We start from the raw sequence: 14,100 nt of genomic DNA, 5'->3' as shown, positions 1-14,100 counted from the left end.
TGCATCAATCTACACAAAATACCCCATAATGACAAAGCAAAAACTGATTTTTAGACATTTTTTACAAATGTATAAAAAATGTAAAACTGAAATATTCAGACTATTTACTCAGTACTTTGTTTGAGCACCTTTGGCAGCGATTGCAGCCTCAAGTCTTCTTGGGTTTGACGCTACAAGCTTGGCACACCTGTATTTGGGGAGTTACCCCCAATCTTTTTTTTTTTGTCATTTTAGCAGACGCTCTTATCCAGAGCGACATACAGTAGTGAATGCATACATTTCATTTCATGCATTTTTTTTTTTTGTACTGGCCCCCCGTGGGAATCAAACCCACAACCCTGGCATTGCACACACCATGCTGGCGTTGCAAACACCATGCTGTACCAACTGAGCCAGAGGGAAGCTGATCCTCTCAAGCTCTGTCAGGTTGGATGATAGCTGCACAGCTATTTCAGGTCTCTTCTAAGATGTTCGATCAGGTTTAAGTCCGGACTCTGGCTGGGCCACTCAAGGACATTCAGAGACTTGTCCCGAAGCCACTACTGCATTGTCTTGGCTGTGTGTTAAGGGTCGTTGTCCTGTTGGAAGGTGATACTTCACCCCAGTCTGAGGTCCTGAGCACTCTGGAGCAGGTTTTCATCAAGGATCTCTCTGTACTTTGCTCTGTTCATCTTTCCCTCAAGCCTGACTAGTCTCCCGGTCCCTCTAGCTGAAAAACATCGCCATTGCATGATGCTGCCACAACCATGCTTCACTGTAGGGATGGTGCCAGGTTTCCTCCAGACCTGACGCTTGGCATTCAGGCCAAAGAGTTCAACCTTGGTTTCATCAGACTAGAGAAACTTATTTCACATGGTCTGAGAGTCCTTTAGTCCTTAACTCCAAACAGGATGTGGCAGTCTCTATGGGTGTGCCACAGGGTTCAATTCTTGGGCCGACTGTCTTCTCTGTATACATCAATGATGTTGCTCTTGCTGCTGGTGATTCTCTGATCCACCTCTACGCAGACGACACCATTCTGTATACTTCTGGCCCCTCTTTGGACACTGTGTTAACTAACCTCCAAACGAGCTTCAATGCCATACAACTCTCCTTCTGTGGCCTCCAACTGCTCTTAAACGCAAGTAAAACTAAATGCATGCTATTCAATCGATCACTGCCCGCACCTGCTCGCCCGTCCAGCATCACTACTCTGGACGGCTCTGACTTAGAATACGTGGACAACTACAAATACCTGGGTGTCTGGTTAGACTGTAAACTCTCCTTCCAGACTCAATTAAGCATCTCCAATCCAAAATTAAATCTAGAATTGGCTTCCTATTTCGCAACAAAGCATCCTTCACTCATGCTGCCAAATATACCCTCGTAAAACTGATCATCCCACCGATCCTCGACTTGGGTGATGTCATCTATAAAATAGCCTCCAACACTCTACTCAACAAACTGGATGCAGTCTATCACAGTGCCATCCGTTTTGTCACCAAAGCCCCATACACTACCCACCATTGCGACCTGTAAGCTCTCCTTGGTTGGCCCTCGCTTCATTCTCGTCGCCAAACCCACTGGCTCCAGGTTATCTACAAGTCTCTGCTAGGTAAAGCCCCGCCTTATCTCAGCTCACTGGTCACCATAGCAGCACCCACTCGTAGCACGAGCTCCAGCAGGTATATCTCACTGGTCACCCCCAAAGCCAATTCCTCCTTTGGTCATCTTTCCTTCCAGTTCTCTGCTGCCAATGACTGGAACGAACTGCAAAAATCTCTGAAGCTGGAGACTCATATCTCCCTCACTAGCTTTAAGCACCAGCTGTCAGAGCAGCACACAGATCACTGCACCTGTACATAGCCCATCTGTAAACAGCCCATCTATCTACCTACCTCATCCCCATACTGTATTTATTTATTTATCTTGCTCCTTTGCACCCCAGTATCTCTACTTGCACATCTACCATTCCAGTGTTTAATTGCTATATTGTAATTACTTCCCCACCATGGCCTATTTATTGCCTTAACTTACCTCATTTGCACTCACTGTATATATACTTTTTTTTCTTTTGTTCTACTGTATTATTGACTGTATGTTGTTTACTCCATGTGTAACTCTGTGTTGTTGTATGTGTCGAATTGCTTTATCTTGGCCAGGTCGCAGTTGCAAATGAGAACTTGTTCTCAACTAGCCTACCTGGTTAAATAAAGGTGAAATATATATATATTTTTTTAAACAGGATGTCATGTGCCTTTTACTGAGGAGTGGCTTCTGTCTGGCCCCTCTACCATAAAGACCTGATTGGTGGAGTGCTGCAGAGATGTTGTCCTCCTGGAAGGTTCTCCCATCTCAACAGAGGAACTCTGGAGCTCTGTCAGAGTGACTATCGGGTGCTTGGTCACCTCCCTGACCAAGGCCTTTCTCCCCCGATTGCTCAGTTTGGCAGGGCGGCCAGCTCTAGGAAGAGTCTTGGTGGTTCCAAACTTCTTCCATTTAAGAATGATGGAGGCCACTGTGTTCTTGGGGACCTTCAATGCTGCAGAAATTGTTTGATACCCTTCCCCAGATCTGTGCCTCGACACAATCATGTCTCGGAGCTCTACGAATAATTCCTTTGACTTCATGGCTTGGTTTTTGCTCTGACATGCACTGTCAACTGACATGCACTGTCAACATGTCCAATTAATTGAATTTGATGGACTCCAATCAAGTTGTAGAAACATCTCAAGGATGATCAATGGAAACAGGATACACCTGAGCTCAATTCCGAGTTTCATAGAAAAGGGTCTGAATACTTATGTAAATAAGGTATTTTTTTTTTTAATCTGTTTTTGACTTTGTCGTTATAGGGTATTGTGTGCAAATTGATGAAGAAATGTAATTACATTTTTTTTGAATAAGGCTGTAACTTAACAAAATGTGGAAAAAGGGAATGGGTTTGAATACTTTCCGAATGCACTGTAAGTAAACTCAGCAAAAAAAAACATCCTCTCACTGTCAACTATGTTTATTTTCAGCAAACTTAAATATTGTATAAATATTTGTATGAACATAACAAGATTCAACAACTGAGACATAAACTGAACAAGTTCCACAGACATGTGATTGACATAAATGGAATAATATGGCCCTGAACAAAGGGGGGGGGTCAAAATCAAAAGTAACAGTCAGTATCTGGTGTGGCCACCAGCTGCATTAAGTACTGCAGTGCATCTTCTCCTCGAGGACTGCACCAGATTAGCCAGTTCTTGCTGTGAGATGTTACCCCAATCTTCCACCAAGGCACCTGCAAGTTCCCGGACATTTCTGGGGGGAATGACCCTAGCCCTCACCCTCCGATCCAACAGGTCCCAGATGTGATCAATGGGATTGAAATTCAGGCTCTTCGCTGGCCATGACAGAACACTGACATTCCTGTCTTGCAGGAAATCATGCACAGAATGAGCAGTATGGCTGGTGGCATTGTCATGCTGGCGGGTCATGTCAGGATGAGCCTGCAGGAAGGGTACCACATGAGGGAGGAGGATGTCTTCCATGTAACGCACAGCATTGAGATTGCCTGCAATGACAACAAGCTCAGTCCAATGATTCTGTGACACACCGCCCCAGACCATGACGGACCCTCCACCTCCAAATCGATCCCGCTCCAGAGTACAGGCCTCGGTGTAACGCTCATTCCTTTGACGATAAACACGAATCCGACCATCACCCCTGGTGAGACAAAACCACGACTCGTCAGTGAAGAGCAATTTTTGCCAGTCCTGTCCGGTCCAGCAACGGTGGGTTTGTGCCCATAGGCAATGTTGTTGCCGGTGATGCCGGTGACATTGCAATTCATTGCCCTGGCCACATCTGCAGTCCTCATGCCTCCTTGCAGCATGCCTAAGGCACATTCACGCAGATGAGCAGGGACCCTGGGCATCTTTCTTTTGGTGTTTTTCAGAGTCAGTAGAAAGGCCTCTTTAGTGTCCTAAGTTATCATAACTGTGACCATAATTGCCTACTGTCTGTAAGCTGTTAGTGTCTTAACGACTGTTCCACAGGTGCATGTTCATTAATTGTTTATGGTTCATTGAACAAGCATGGGAAACAGTGTTTAAACCCTTTACAATGAAGATCTGTGAAGTAATTTGGATTTTTACTAATTATCTTTGAAAGACAGGGTCCTGAAAAAGGGACGTTTCTTTTTTTTTGCTGAGTTTATGTTTAAAATCAAATACTTTTAGACTTTTACTCAAGTAATATTTTACTGGGTGACTTTCACTTTTACTTTAGTCATTTTCTATTAAGGTATCTTTACTTTTACTCAAGAATGACAATTGGGTACTTTTTCCACCACTGGATTCAAGATGCATAGTCTTGTGTAACCATAACCAATGACACAATTTTAAAGCTTTGAAAAACTATTTATTGTACTGAAACAATAACCTTTCAAAAACATTCAGCAAAGCTTCAAGTGGTGCTTTTAAGGCTAAATCCCTATGCTTTATTGTAGTTTCAAAGAAGAAAAAACAAAAAGTTAAACAACAAAACAAGATGATAAAAATCAATATCATCACTCCTGTGGTTCCACAGCATGCCATAGCTCAGCTTAAGCCTCTGTTATAAAACTCATGCAACCAAACCAACCAACCCTACATCGCTCAGAGCAACAGTCTTCACAATAAAGTGGCTTGTTTTGCAAAGGCTGAAATCAACTCCATGTACATTATGATACAGAAAGATTGATCTTTCTCGTCTACACACAAGAGAAAAGAAAAGGCAGAGGCCAGTGTTGTGTGTTGTTCACACAAAACTGGGGGGTTTCTAGCACTTCCAGAACTTCACTGCACTTTTAACACCTTTTATAGGATGGCTGTTTGATTATGATAGGCAATATAAATCCTATGGCACTCATCTATGAATAATTAAAAGACACAATTTGACTAACCATGGACCTATAAAAAAATCTGTACACAATTTTCCACAAACGAACAATTCATCTTCATCAAAATGAGACTAACCTCAATGCATGGTAGAGTAATTACATGGATAAAAAAGAACGTACAGCATGATTTATTTTGACATGATACATTAAGGATCAGGGGGAAAGTGTTCGGGGGGAACAGAATCAGGTGTGCATAAGATGCTTATTAAATAATAACAAAGGGACATGGCTCAAATGACATTCAGCTCCAACTAAACATCTAATCAAATCAAAATATAGATGAAAACTTTCTTGGTAAATAGTGTGGTCTACAGCTTATCATTAGAACTAGCTTTCGAGTGTTTAGCAAGCATTTGTAAAAAACAACAATGTTGCTCAAACTTCATTTAGTGCAGTCATGTGGTACCTTACAGTGAAACTATACTGGGACACATCTGGATCCACTGCTGCTACTCTCTGTTTACCATATATGCATAGTCACTTTAACTATACATTCATGTACATACTACCTCAATTCGTCTGACTAACCGGTGCCTATATATAGCCTCGCTACTGTATATAGCCTCACTACTGTTATTATTCACTATCTTTTCATTGTTGTTTTTTATTTCCTTCTTATCTATTGTTAACCTAATACCTATTTTTTACACTGTTGGTTAGGGACTTGTAACGCCCTGGCCATAGAGAGGGGTTTTTGTTCGTTATTTTGGTTAGGCCAGGGTGTTACATTGGGTGGGCGTTCTACGTGCATTTTTCTATGTTGGTTTGTTTCGTTGATTTTGGCCGTGTGGCTTCCAATCAGGCACAGCTGTAGAGTGTTGTTGCTGATTGGGAGTCACACATAAGTGCCTGTTTTTCCGTTGGGGTTTTGTGGGTAATTGTTTCTGTTTAGTGTTTTGCACCTGACAGGACTGTTTGGCTGTCGGTTTTCTTGTTTTGTTTTGTATAGTGTTCTTTCTGTTATTAAATTCAATGATGAACACTAACTCCGCTGCGCCTTGGTCTACTCTCTCTCTCCCGACAGCCGTTACAGGACTGTAACTAAGCATTTCACTGTAAGGTTGTATCCTGCACACGTGACAAATAAACTTTGCATTTATTTGATCTGAAATCCAGGATTACTCATCATGTATCATCTTACAGTGAAACTACACTGGGACACATCTGGAACCAAATCCAGGATTTCTCATTATGTCTCATCTTACAGTGAAACTACACTGGGACACATCTGGAACCAAATCCAGGATTTCTCATTATGTCTCATCTTACAGTGTTATCACATTTCAATATGATGACACTTATCAATAACAGAACTTCCTTAACTTTCACACAAACGATAATACATAAACAATAGAAACATTAATTCTCTAAAAGTAAAATAAAGTGCCAAAGTAACTCTCCAACATTGATATGACATTTCATTTACAAAATATCTGAGTTACCTTTATATGAAAAAACAAACAATACATTTGAGTTCCATGGCCATTTTGCTGGTTTTGTCACTTTATTACGGGAAACTCAAGTATATTTTCATAGGAGATGAGGCCCACATAGCAAACACAAATCAAAGTATGTTTGGGGTTTCCTTTGAGAGAGGTTGAAAAGCAATATATGGTGAGGCAAACTTCCACTGTAACTCTATGGATGGACACGGCACAAGCAGCAGTAATAGCAGCAGTGATAGCAGCAGTAATAGCAGCAGTGATAGCAGCAGTGATAGCAGCAGTAATAGCAGCAGTGATAGCAGCAGTAATAGCAGCAGTGACAGCAGCAGTAATAGCAGCAGTGATAGCAGCAGTAATAGCAGCAGTAATAGCAGCAGTGATAGCAGCAGTTAATAGCAGCAGTGATAGCAGCAGTTAATAGCAGCAGTAATAGCAGCAGTGATAGCAGCAGTAATAGCAGCAGTGATAGCAGCAGTAATAGCAGCAGTGACAGCAGCAGTAATAGCAGCAGTGATAGCAGCAGTAATAGCAGCAGTAATAGCAGCAGTGATAGCAGCAGTTAATAGCAGCAGTAATAGCAGCAGTGATAACAGCAGTTAATAGCAGCAGTGATAGCAGCAGTTAATAGCAGCAGTGATAGCAGCAGTAATAGCAGCAGTAATGGCAGCAGTAATAGCAGCAGTGATAGCAGCAGTTAATAGCAGCAGTGATAGCAGCAGTTAATAGCAGCAGTGATAGCAGCAGTTAATAGCAGCAGTGATAGCAGCAGTTAATAGCAGCAGTAATAGCAGCAGTGATAGCAGCAGTAATAGCAGCAGTAATAGCAGCAGTGATAGCAGCAGTAATAGCAGCAGTGATAGCAGCAGTAACAGCAGCAGTGATAGCAGCAATAATAGCAGAAATTATCGCAGTGATAGCATCAGTAATAGCAGCAGTAATAGCAGCAATGATCGCAGTGATAGCATCAGTAATAGCAGAAGTAATAGCAGCAGTAATAGCAGCAGTGATAGCATCAGTAATAGCAGCAGTAATAGCAGCAGTGATAGCAGCAGTAATAGCAGCAGTAATAGCAGCAATGATCGCAGTGATAGCATCAGTAATAGCAGCAGTAATAGCAGCAATGATCGCAGTGATAGCATCAGTAATAGCAGCAGTAATAGCAGCAATGATCGCAGTGATAGCAGCAGTAATAGCAGCAGTGATAGCAGCAGTAATAGCAGCAGTGAGCAAGAGAGAGCTAACATACTCAGAGAGAATGGAGAAGGCATAGCTTACAGTAACTAAACATCACGTCTTTGTCCAATGACAAGTCACTTTTGGTAACCTTTTCCATTCCTTCCTTCCAAAGCACATTTTGTAGCACTATCACTCGTTCTCTAGCCCTCCATTCTTCCCCTTCATGCTGACGCATGCACATTCACTCGTCATCAAATATTTGTTGGAGCAGGAAATTAGCAGCTAAATTCTCATTCTTCTCACATGCAAAATATGCTTGAATGACAAGTCCCTCTGGAAATCCCAAGGCTTTTAACTGTAATGAAAACACATAGGCAACTGTCAGCTCGGAAACACATAACCAATGACACAGCGAGCTTCCCATTGAGAAAGTGATATAAATGAGTTCAATCTCAATTATTAACCATAAATAATCATACCCTCTCGATGGCCTCCTTCTCTTGTGGGGTGACCTGGATGTAGTTAGTGTGTGGCGCCCCCTGGGCCTCAACTCCCTCCTCTACCATCTCTCCTCCTTGGGGCTCGTTCAGCATCTGCACAAAGCGCTCCTGGTGCTGGGTAATTTGCTGCAAAGAAAGAACATCATCATATAAACCCTTACGAATACAAATAATGATTTCCTTTTTAGTAGGCTAAGCCAAAACAGAATCTAAAGGGCAGAATATTTCCAACCTCCCATAAAACCAGATTGGGTCTGGAAAGCCAAGCTGATGAGCATGGCTACGTGGATGGAGAGAGACTGCATGCAGTCACTGGGATGTCCAGTCTCCCCACTGACCTGCAGCAGCTGGGGGTTGTCTCTGCCTAGCTGCTGGAGCAGGGCAGGAAGGAGAGCTGGGTTCTGCTGCATGACCTGTCTCATCTGCTGGAACTGTGGCTGGTTCCTCAAAAACTCCAGGGGGTTCTCACCCTCAGTACCTCCACCAGTCAGCCCACCAGTGAGCCCACCAGACGAGGGGGGCTGCTGGGTTGAAGACACTGAGCCTGCTGCAAAACAAGAAATAATGGACAGAGAGTTCAAAGACCTCTATGAAACACAGTACTGAGCTGACAATGTGCGTCCAGAGAAATGATTGGTTGGTATGAGAGACACATGGGCCTGGTAAAAGAACAAGAGTAGAGTGGGTGGGTGGTCTCACTCGTAGCTGCTGGTGGGGGCTGGGCTCTATCTGTGGCTGGAGCAGGGGCTGGAGCAGGGGCTGGGGCAGGAGCTGGGGAAGTGGGGTTGAGGTTGGCCAGAGCTGTGGGTAAGAACGCCTCTGGTGGCAGAAGGTCAGCCTCGGCCGGAATCCGCTGGATGAAGTAGAGATAAGAATGTATAATGCCTCGGGACAATTAAATAATAATAATGAAGTGCATTTATATTGCTCTCTTCTAAGTTCTCAAAGCGCTTTGCATTGTAAGGGAGACAGATGGATAAACACACAATGAACTGTATACAGCTTTGAGACTGAAAATCATATTTTATTCTGTGTGCATACTTCTGTCAGATTGTGGAAAAGAGTGTGGTGGAACCTAGGAATTAGCTCCACTGCTTCCAGGTCATAATACACTAATCTACCATTAAATCACTGATAGGATGGAAACTCACCATTAGCAGGTACTCCACGGCTCTGTCTGGGTTGTTGTAACTGGCTCGCAGCGCTGCAATAACCTGCTCCCTTTCATATCCCATAGACATGATTTCAGACACTAGATTCTCATATGCCTGTCCTGTCACTGTCTCATGAAGAGAGGGGGAAAAGATACAGGGTCATAAATCAGTGGGAAGATGAAGCATGATATTGTGATGTGAAAGATTAGACTAGTCTCTTGATTACCCAGTATTGATGCTGCTTCTTCCAGGAGACTTAAGAATTTTTGGGGGGATCAAAACAGACACATTTATGAACTAAAACCATGTTTGCCATCCACATCTTTAAATGATCTAAGATATAAAATATTTTATCATAAGTCAATACCTGGAGGAGGAGAGGGCTGGTGGTGTAGCAAAGGGCTGTTCAGGGTGCTCCCCCTCAGGCTTGTCCTCTGAGAGGGAGGATGCTGCTGCAGCTGGGGCTGTACTGGTCCCCAGGACTGCAGGGGGAATAGAAGCAGGGGCTGGTGCAGGGGGTGTGAAGGACTCCACTGCTTGTGTGAGGTTTGAGGCAGGGGCAGATGTAGGGGACAGGGTGGAGATCTCCATCGGGGCAGGGGATGAGGTAGGTCGGGCAATGTCAGAGAGGGACAGCCCAGAAACAGCAGGAGGTGCAGGGGCAGGAGCAGGGGTGGAGGCTGGGGCTGGGGCTGCCTGAGGAGTAGCTGGAAGTTTGGGCTGTAGGGAGACAACAAACAAGACTGCCCAGAGATGACCACTGTGACTACAGACAACTACCTCATCTTTAGACATCAATGAATAATAATATTTCTACAAATACAAATTACTAACTCCTGCTTTCACTGTCATGACAGTAATGACAGTATTATTAGCACATAAATGATCTTGTATGTACTTTGTTAAAGTTTACTATCAATTAATCAATAAAATAAGGAACTCGTATAATATCCTCACATATGAATGGCTACCAAATAAATCCATTAAAACAGTGTTGAAATCTTACCTTTGTAACCATGACCACCAGAAAGTTGTTCTCATCAATTCTGTAGTCTTTTAGAGGTATGTCATCATTCAAGATTTTGCCTACAAAAACACAACAAGAAGAACCTGCTCAATGACACTGAACAAAAATATAAAACGCAACATGCATGCAAAGATTTTACTAGGTTACAGTTCATATAAGGAAATAAATTAGCTTAAATGAATTCATTAGGCCTTAATCTATTGATTTCACATGACTGGGAATACAGATATGCATCTGTTGGTCACAGATACCTTAAAAAAGGTAGTGGGTGTGGATCAGAAAACCAGTCAGTATCTGGTGTGACCACCATTTGCCTAATGCCCCGCGACATATCTCCTTCGCATAGAGTCATCAGGCTGTTGATTGTGGCCTGTGAATGTTTTCCCACTCCTCTTCAATGGCTGTGTGAATTTACTGGATATTGGCGGGAACTGGAACATGCTGTCGTACACGTTGATCCAGAGCATCCCAAACATGCTCAATGGGTGACATGTCTGGTGAGTATGCAGGCCATGGAAGAACTGTGACATTTTCAGCTTCCAGGAATTGTGTACAGATCCTTGTGACATGGGGCCCTGCATTATCATGCTGAAACATGAGGTGATGCTGTGGATGAATGGCACGTCCATGGGCCTTAGGATCTCATCACGGTATCTCTGTGCATTCAAATTGCCAAATTGCCAAAATGCAATTGTGTTCATTGTCCATAGCTTATGCCTGCCCATACCATAACCCCACCACCACCATGGGGCACTCTGTTCAGCAAACCGCTCACCTACACAACATCGTACACGCTGTCTGCCATCTACCCGGTACAGTTGAAACCGGGATTCATCCATGAAGAGCACACTTCTCCAGCGTGCCAGTGGCCATCGTAGGTGAGCATTTCCCCACTAAAGTCTGTTATGACGCCAAACTGCAGTCAGGTCAAGACCCTGGTGAGTACAACAAGCATGCAGATGAGCTTCCCTGAGACGGTTTTGACAGTTTGTGCAGAAATCTTTCGGTTGTGCAAACCCACAGTTTCATCAGCTGTCCGGGTGGCTGGTCTCAGATGATCCCGCAGGTGAAGAAGCCAGATGTGGAGGTCCTGGTCTGGCATGGTTACACGTGATCTGCGGTTGTGAGGCCATTTGGACGTACTGACAAATTCTCTAAAACGACGGTTTATGGTAGAGAAATGAACATTAAATTCTCTAGCAACAGCTCTGGTGAACATTCCTGCTGTCAGCATGCCAATTGCATGCTCCCTCAAAACTTGAGACATCTGTGTCATTGTGTTGTGCGAAAAAACTGCACATTTTAGAGTGGCCTTTTATTGTGTCCAACACAAAGTGCACCTGTGTAATGATTATACTGTTTAATCATCTTCTTGAAATGCCACACCTGTCAGATGGATGGATTATCTTAGCAAAGGAGAAATCCTCACTAACAGGGATGTAAACAAATGTGAACAAAATTTGAGAGAAATACAATTTTTGTGCATATGGAAATTTTGTGGGATCTTTTATTTAGGCTCATGAAATATAGGACCAACACTTTATATGTTGTGTTTATATTTTTGTTCAGTTTAGATCTATAGACTACAACATTTCTGATGTGTCCGATAGATATTCAAGATGCAGTTAGTGATTAACTGCTGTTTTACCTGCGTAGATTAATTTTTGCCCCGCCGCTGGATAGCCATCCTTCCCTTTCTCAGTCTCAATCTTCTCCTTCAGGGCTTTTACCTGCCAATAACATAACATAATGACAAGCTGTTAAATAGGACTAGAGACAGAACACATTTAGTTTGATCTCTATGGGCAGGACATTCTTCTGAGTAGTTCTCTGAGGAGAGCACCTCTCCTGGACCACCTGAACCTAATAAGGTGACACATTATACTGTATGTCTCAGCTCCGTCATAAAGCAGAATCCTTGAGGATTATGGGATTGGAAGTGAAAAGCTGTGAGCCTGTGATTCACATTCTGTCATTACTTCACCTTGTTGTGAGTGCTTCAAGGCAGTACAGAGATATTTTATAGACAGATGCATTTCAATGGCTCTACATTCCCTTATGTGATACACCATACATGTATTTTTAAAGTTGACACACTATACACAAGTTAATGATACAGTAATACATGTTCCAGTTTTAATACTGAGATGTAGACTTGCTCACCAGACAGTGTTATTACCAGCAATGTAATATATCTGTCAGTCAATTAGCAACACAGGCCTAGGGAAAGAATTTGTAAAGCAGATGCCATAGCTCGTATACATTCGTACTACTATTTACATTTCTCTAAAGGTTGAATGTTACTCAATATTGGTCCTGTGGAACCTCAGGGGATGCAGGCTTTTGTTCCATCTCAGTGCTACTGCTAGTTACTAACAAACCTGATTCAACAAATCAGGGTCTTGCTAATCAGATGTTTGTATCTAAACCATTTTTCCAGGTGAGTTGACTGAGTAAGCATTCTCATTGACAGCAGTACTATAGTAGAAAGCTGCTCTAAAGGTAGAACCCTAAAGATCACTGCTATGTAAGGGGCTATGGTAGTTGCATTCTAAAGGGGAAACGTCACCTGTAAATTAAGCCAAGCATAGAGCAGATAAATATGCAAAGAAGATGATGTGTTCACATTGGAAAGGTATTGAAAACAGCAAACAATCATAATATTGTTTAAGAAACCATTTTAAAATACATTTTACTAATCAAGAGCCCCCCAATGTATAGCCTAAGTTATTTTAAAAAAGACAATTGTTGTAGAATATCTCAAATACATTAAATAATGTATATTGTTATTATTAACCTTATCTTTGTATTGTTAATTTTACGGCCTCTCAAACAGTTTTTTTCAATGGTACAGTGTATAAACAAATATAGCATAACAAATGTACATAACGCCCCCTCCACCCGATTCCTATAGTCCAAAAGAGGGGGTATACGAGAGCCGCTCTATGGTATCGAGACCTGGGCTCGTAAAATCTGGCGTCATCATTCATGAGAATACAGCCAGGCAATCTCAGGCGTCACGAATATCGCCATTTGACAACAACACCTAACTGTTACAATGTGACATGAAGAATGACAACATTATATAAAATAGCATCCCCCCTCTCCAGCTTAAATCACATTGTCCAAGGCCCTGGTTGCGCTCAGCCCCTCGGCCTCAAGCATATTTACTGGAGTCACTAACTTCACTTCCACTACTCACCGTTAGTTCTGGGTCTATTTCTATTTTAAACGTTTGCTGCTGAAGAGTCTTCAACGTTATCGACAGCATCTTCAAGACGATTTCCGATAATTGCCAGACGCTAAAGGGCTCTACACCAGTATTCACACCAGTTTCTGTAGGCTACTGTTGCCACAGTAGGACCTAGCTGTGTGACTCAGCTATCACTGTATTGGTTGTGTTGTAGTCAGACGCCATCTACTTGCTGCCTGAGACAAGACATACTGCTGGGGCTAGGGCTATACCACGCGAATCTAAATTATTGTGCATATGATTTACCAAATGCTGTTCTAGTCTCAGCTCTTACAACAATATTACTTTGTCAATTATTTAGGGGGTTTTCAACAAGCATTTAAAACATGACTGACGGAGACATTTCATTTACAAAATGATCAGTTATGGAATTGAACAATTATTAGAAAGCAAACAATTTCAGTGGTTTCTTTCTACTGAAAATGTTGTGTACTGTTACTGACAAACGTGCATGTATTGCTGTATCTGGGTATGGATTGTTCCAGAACATGGTTTAGAGAAAAGGGCCACCGCCCTGTCACGAGTGTCCTCAGAGAGGCAGAGACCTGCCATCGTCCTGTCCTGAGTGTCCTCAGAGGCAGTGACCTGAAATAAAACACTCAAGCATGGTCAAGAGTACCTCTACTCACTGTG

General features: G+C 42.7%; 1 protein-coding gene across 4 annotated transcripts; it reads right to left on the bottom strand.

Annotated features, from left to right (window-relative positions):
• Positions 1-7,651: 7,651 nt before the first annotated feature.
• LOC115151742 (UV excision repair protein RAD23 homolog B) lies at positions 7,652-13,811 on the bottom strand. 4 transcript variants are annotated; one of them, XM_029695934.1, is made up of 10 exons: positions 13,417-13,811; positions 11,863-11,944; positions 10,194-10,273; positions 9,555-9,907; positions 9,414-9,442; positions 9,185-9,312; positions 8,733-8,886; positions 8,372-8,580; positions 8,013-8,159; positions 7,652-7,888 (listed from the first exon to the last, which is right to left on the bottom strand). In XM_029695934.1, exons 1-10 carry the CDS (start codon positions 13,483-13,485, stop codon positions 7,775-7,777), a joined length of 1,365 nt encoding a protein of 454 aa, XP_029551794.1. In that variant the 5' UTR covers positions 13,486-13,811; the 3' UTR covers positions 7,652-7,774. The 4 variants fall into 4 exon arrangements, with proteins under 4 accessions (XP_029551794.1, XP_029551795.1, XP_029551796.1 ...); XM_029695935.1 differs by having other exon boundaries at positions 8,372-8,577; XM_029695936.1 differs by lacking the exon at positions 9,414-9,442 and having other exon boundaries at positions 9,555-9,930.
• Positions 13,812-14,100: the final 289 nt, after the last annotated feature.

The sequence above is a fragment of the Salmo trutta genome, chromosome 17 (assembly GCF_901001165.1).
Source record: "Salmo trutta chromosome 17, fSalTru1.1, whole genome shotgun sequence".
Lineage (NCBI taxonomy): Eukaryota > Metazoa > Chordata > Actinopteri > Salmoniformes > Salmonidae > Salmo > Salmo trutta.
Note: the sequence above shows the minus strand (reverse complement) of the source record. Positions and strands in the feature narration are given on the sequence as shown.

Bases quoted from the DNA above. Each gene is read 5' to 3' on its own strand.
- LOC115151742 (XM_029695934.1), bottom strand. From the start codon at position 13,485: ATGCTGTCGATAACGTTGAAGACTCTTCAGCAGCAAACGTTTAAAATA. The intron at 10,274-11,862 runs GTAAAACAGCAG...GTGTTTTTGTAG, and splicing joins GCAAAAATTAATCTACGCAG to GCAAAATCTTGAATGATGAC. The intron at 8,160-8,371 runs GTCAGTGGGGAG...CTTTCTTTGCAG, and splicing joins ACAACCCCCAGCTGCTGCAG to CAAATTACCCAGCACCAGGA.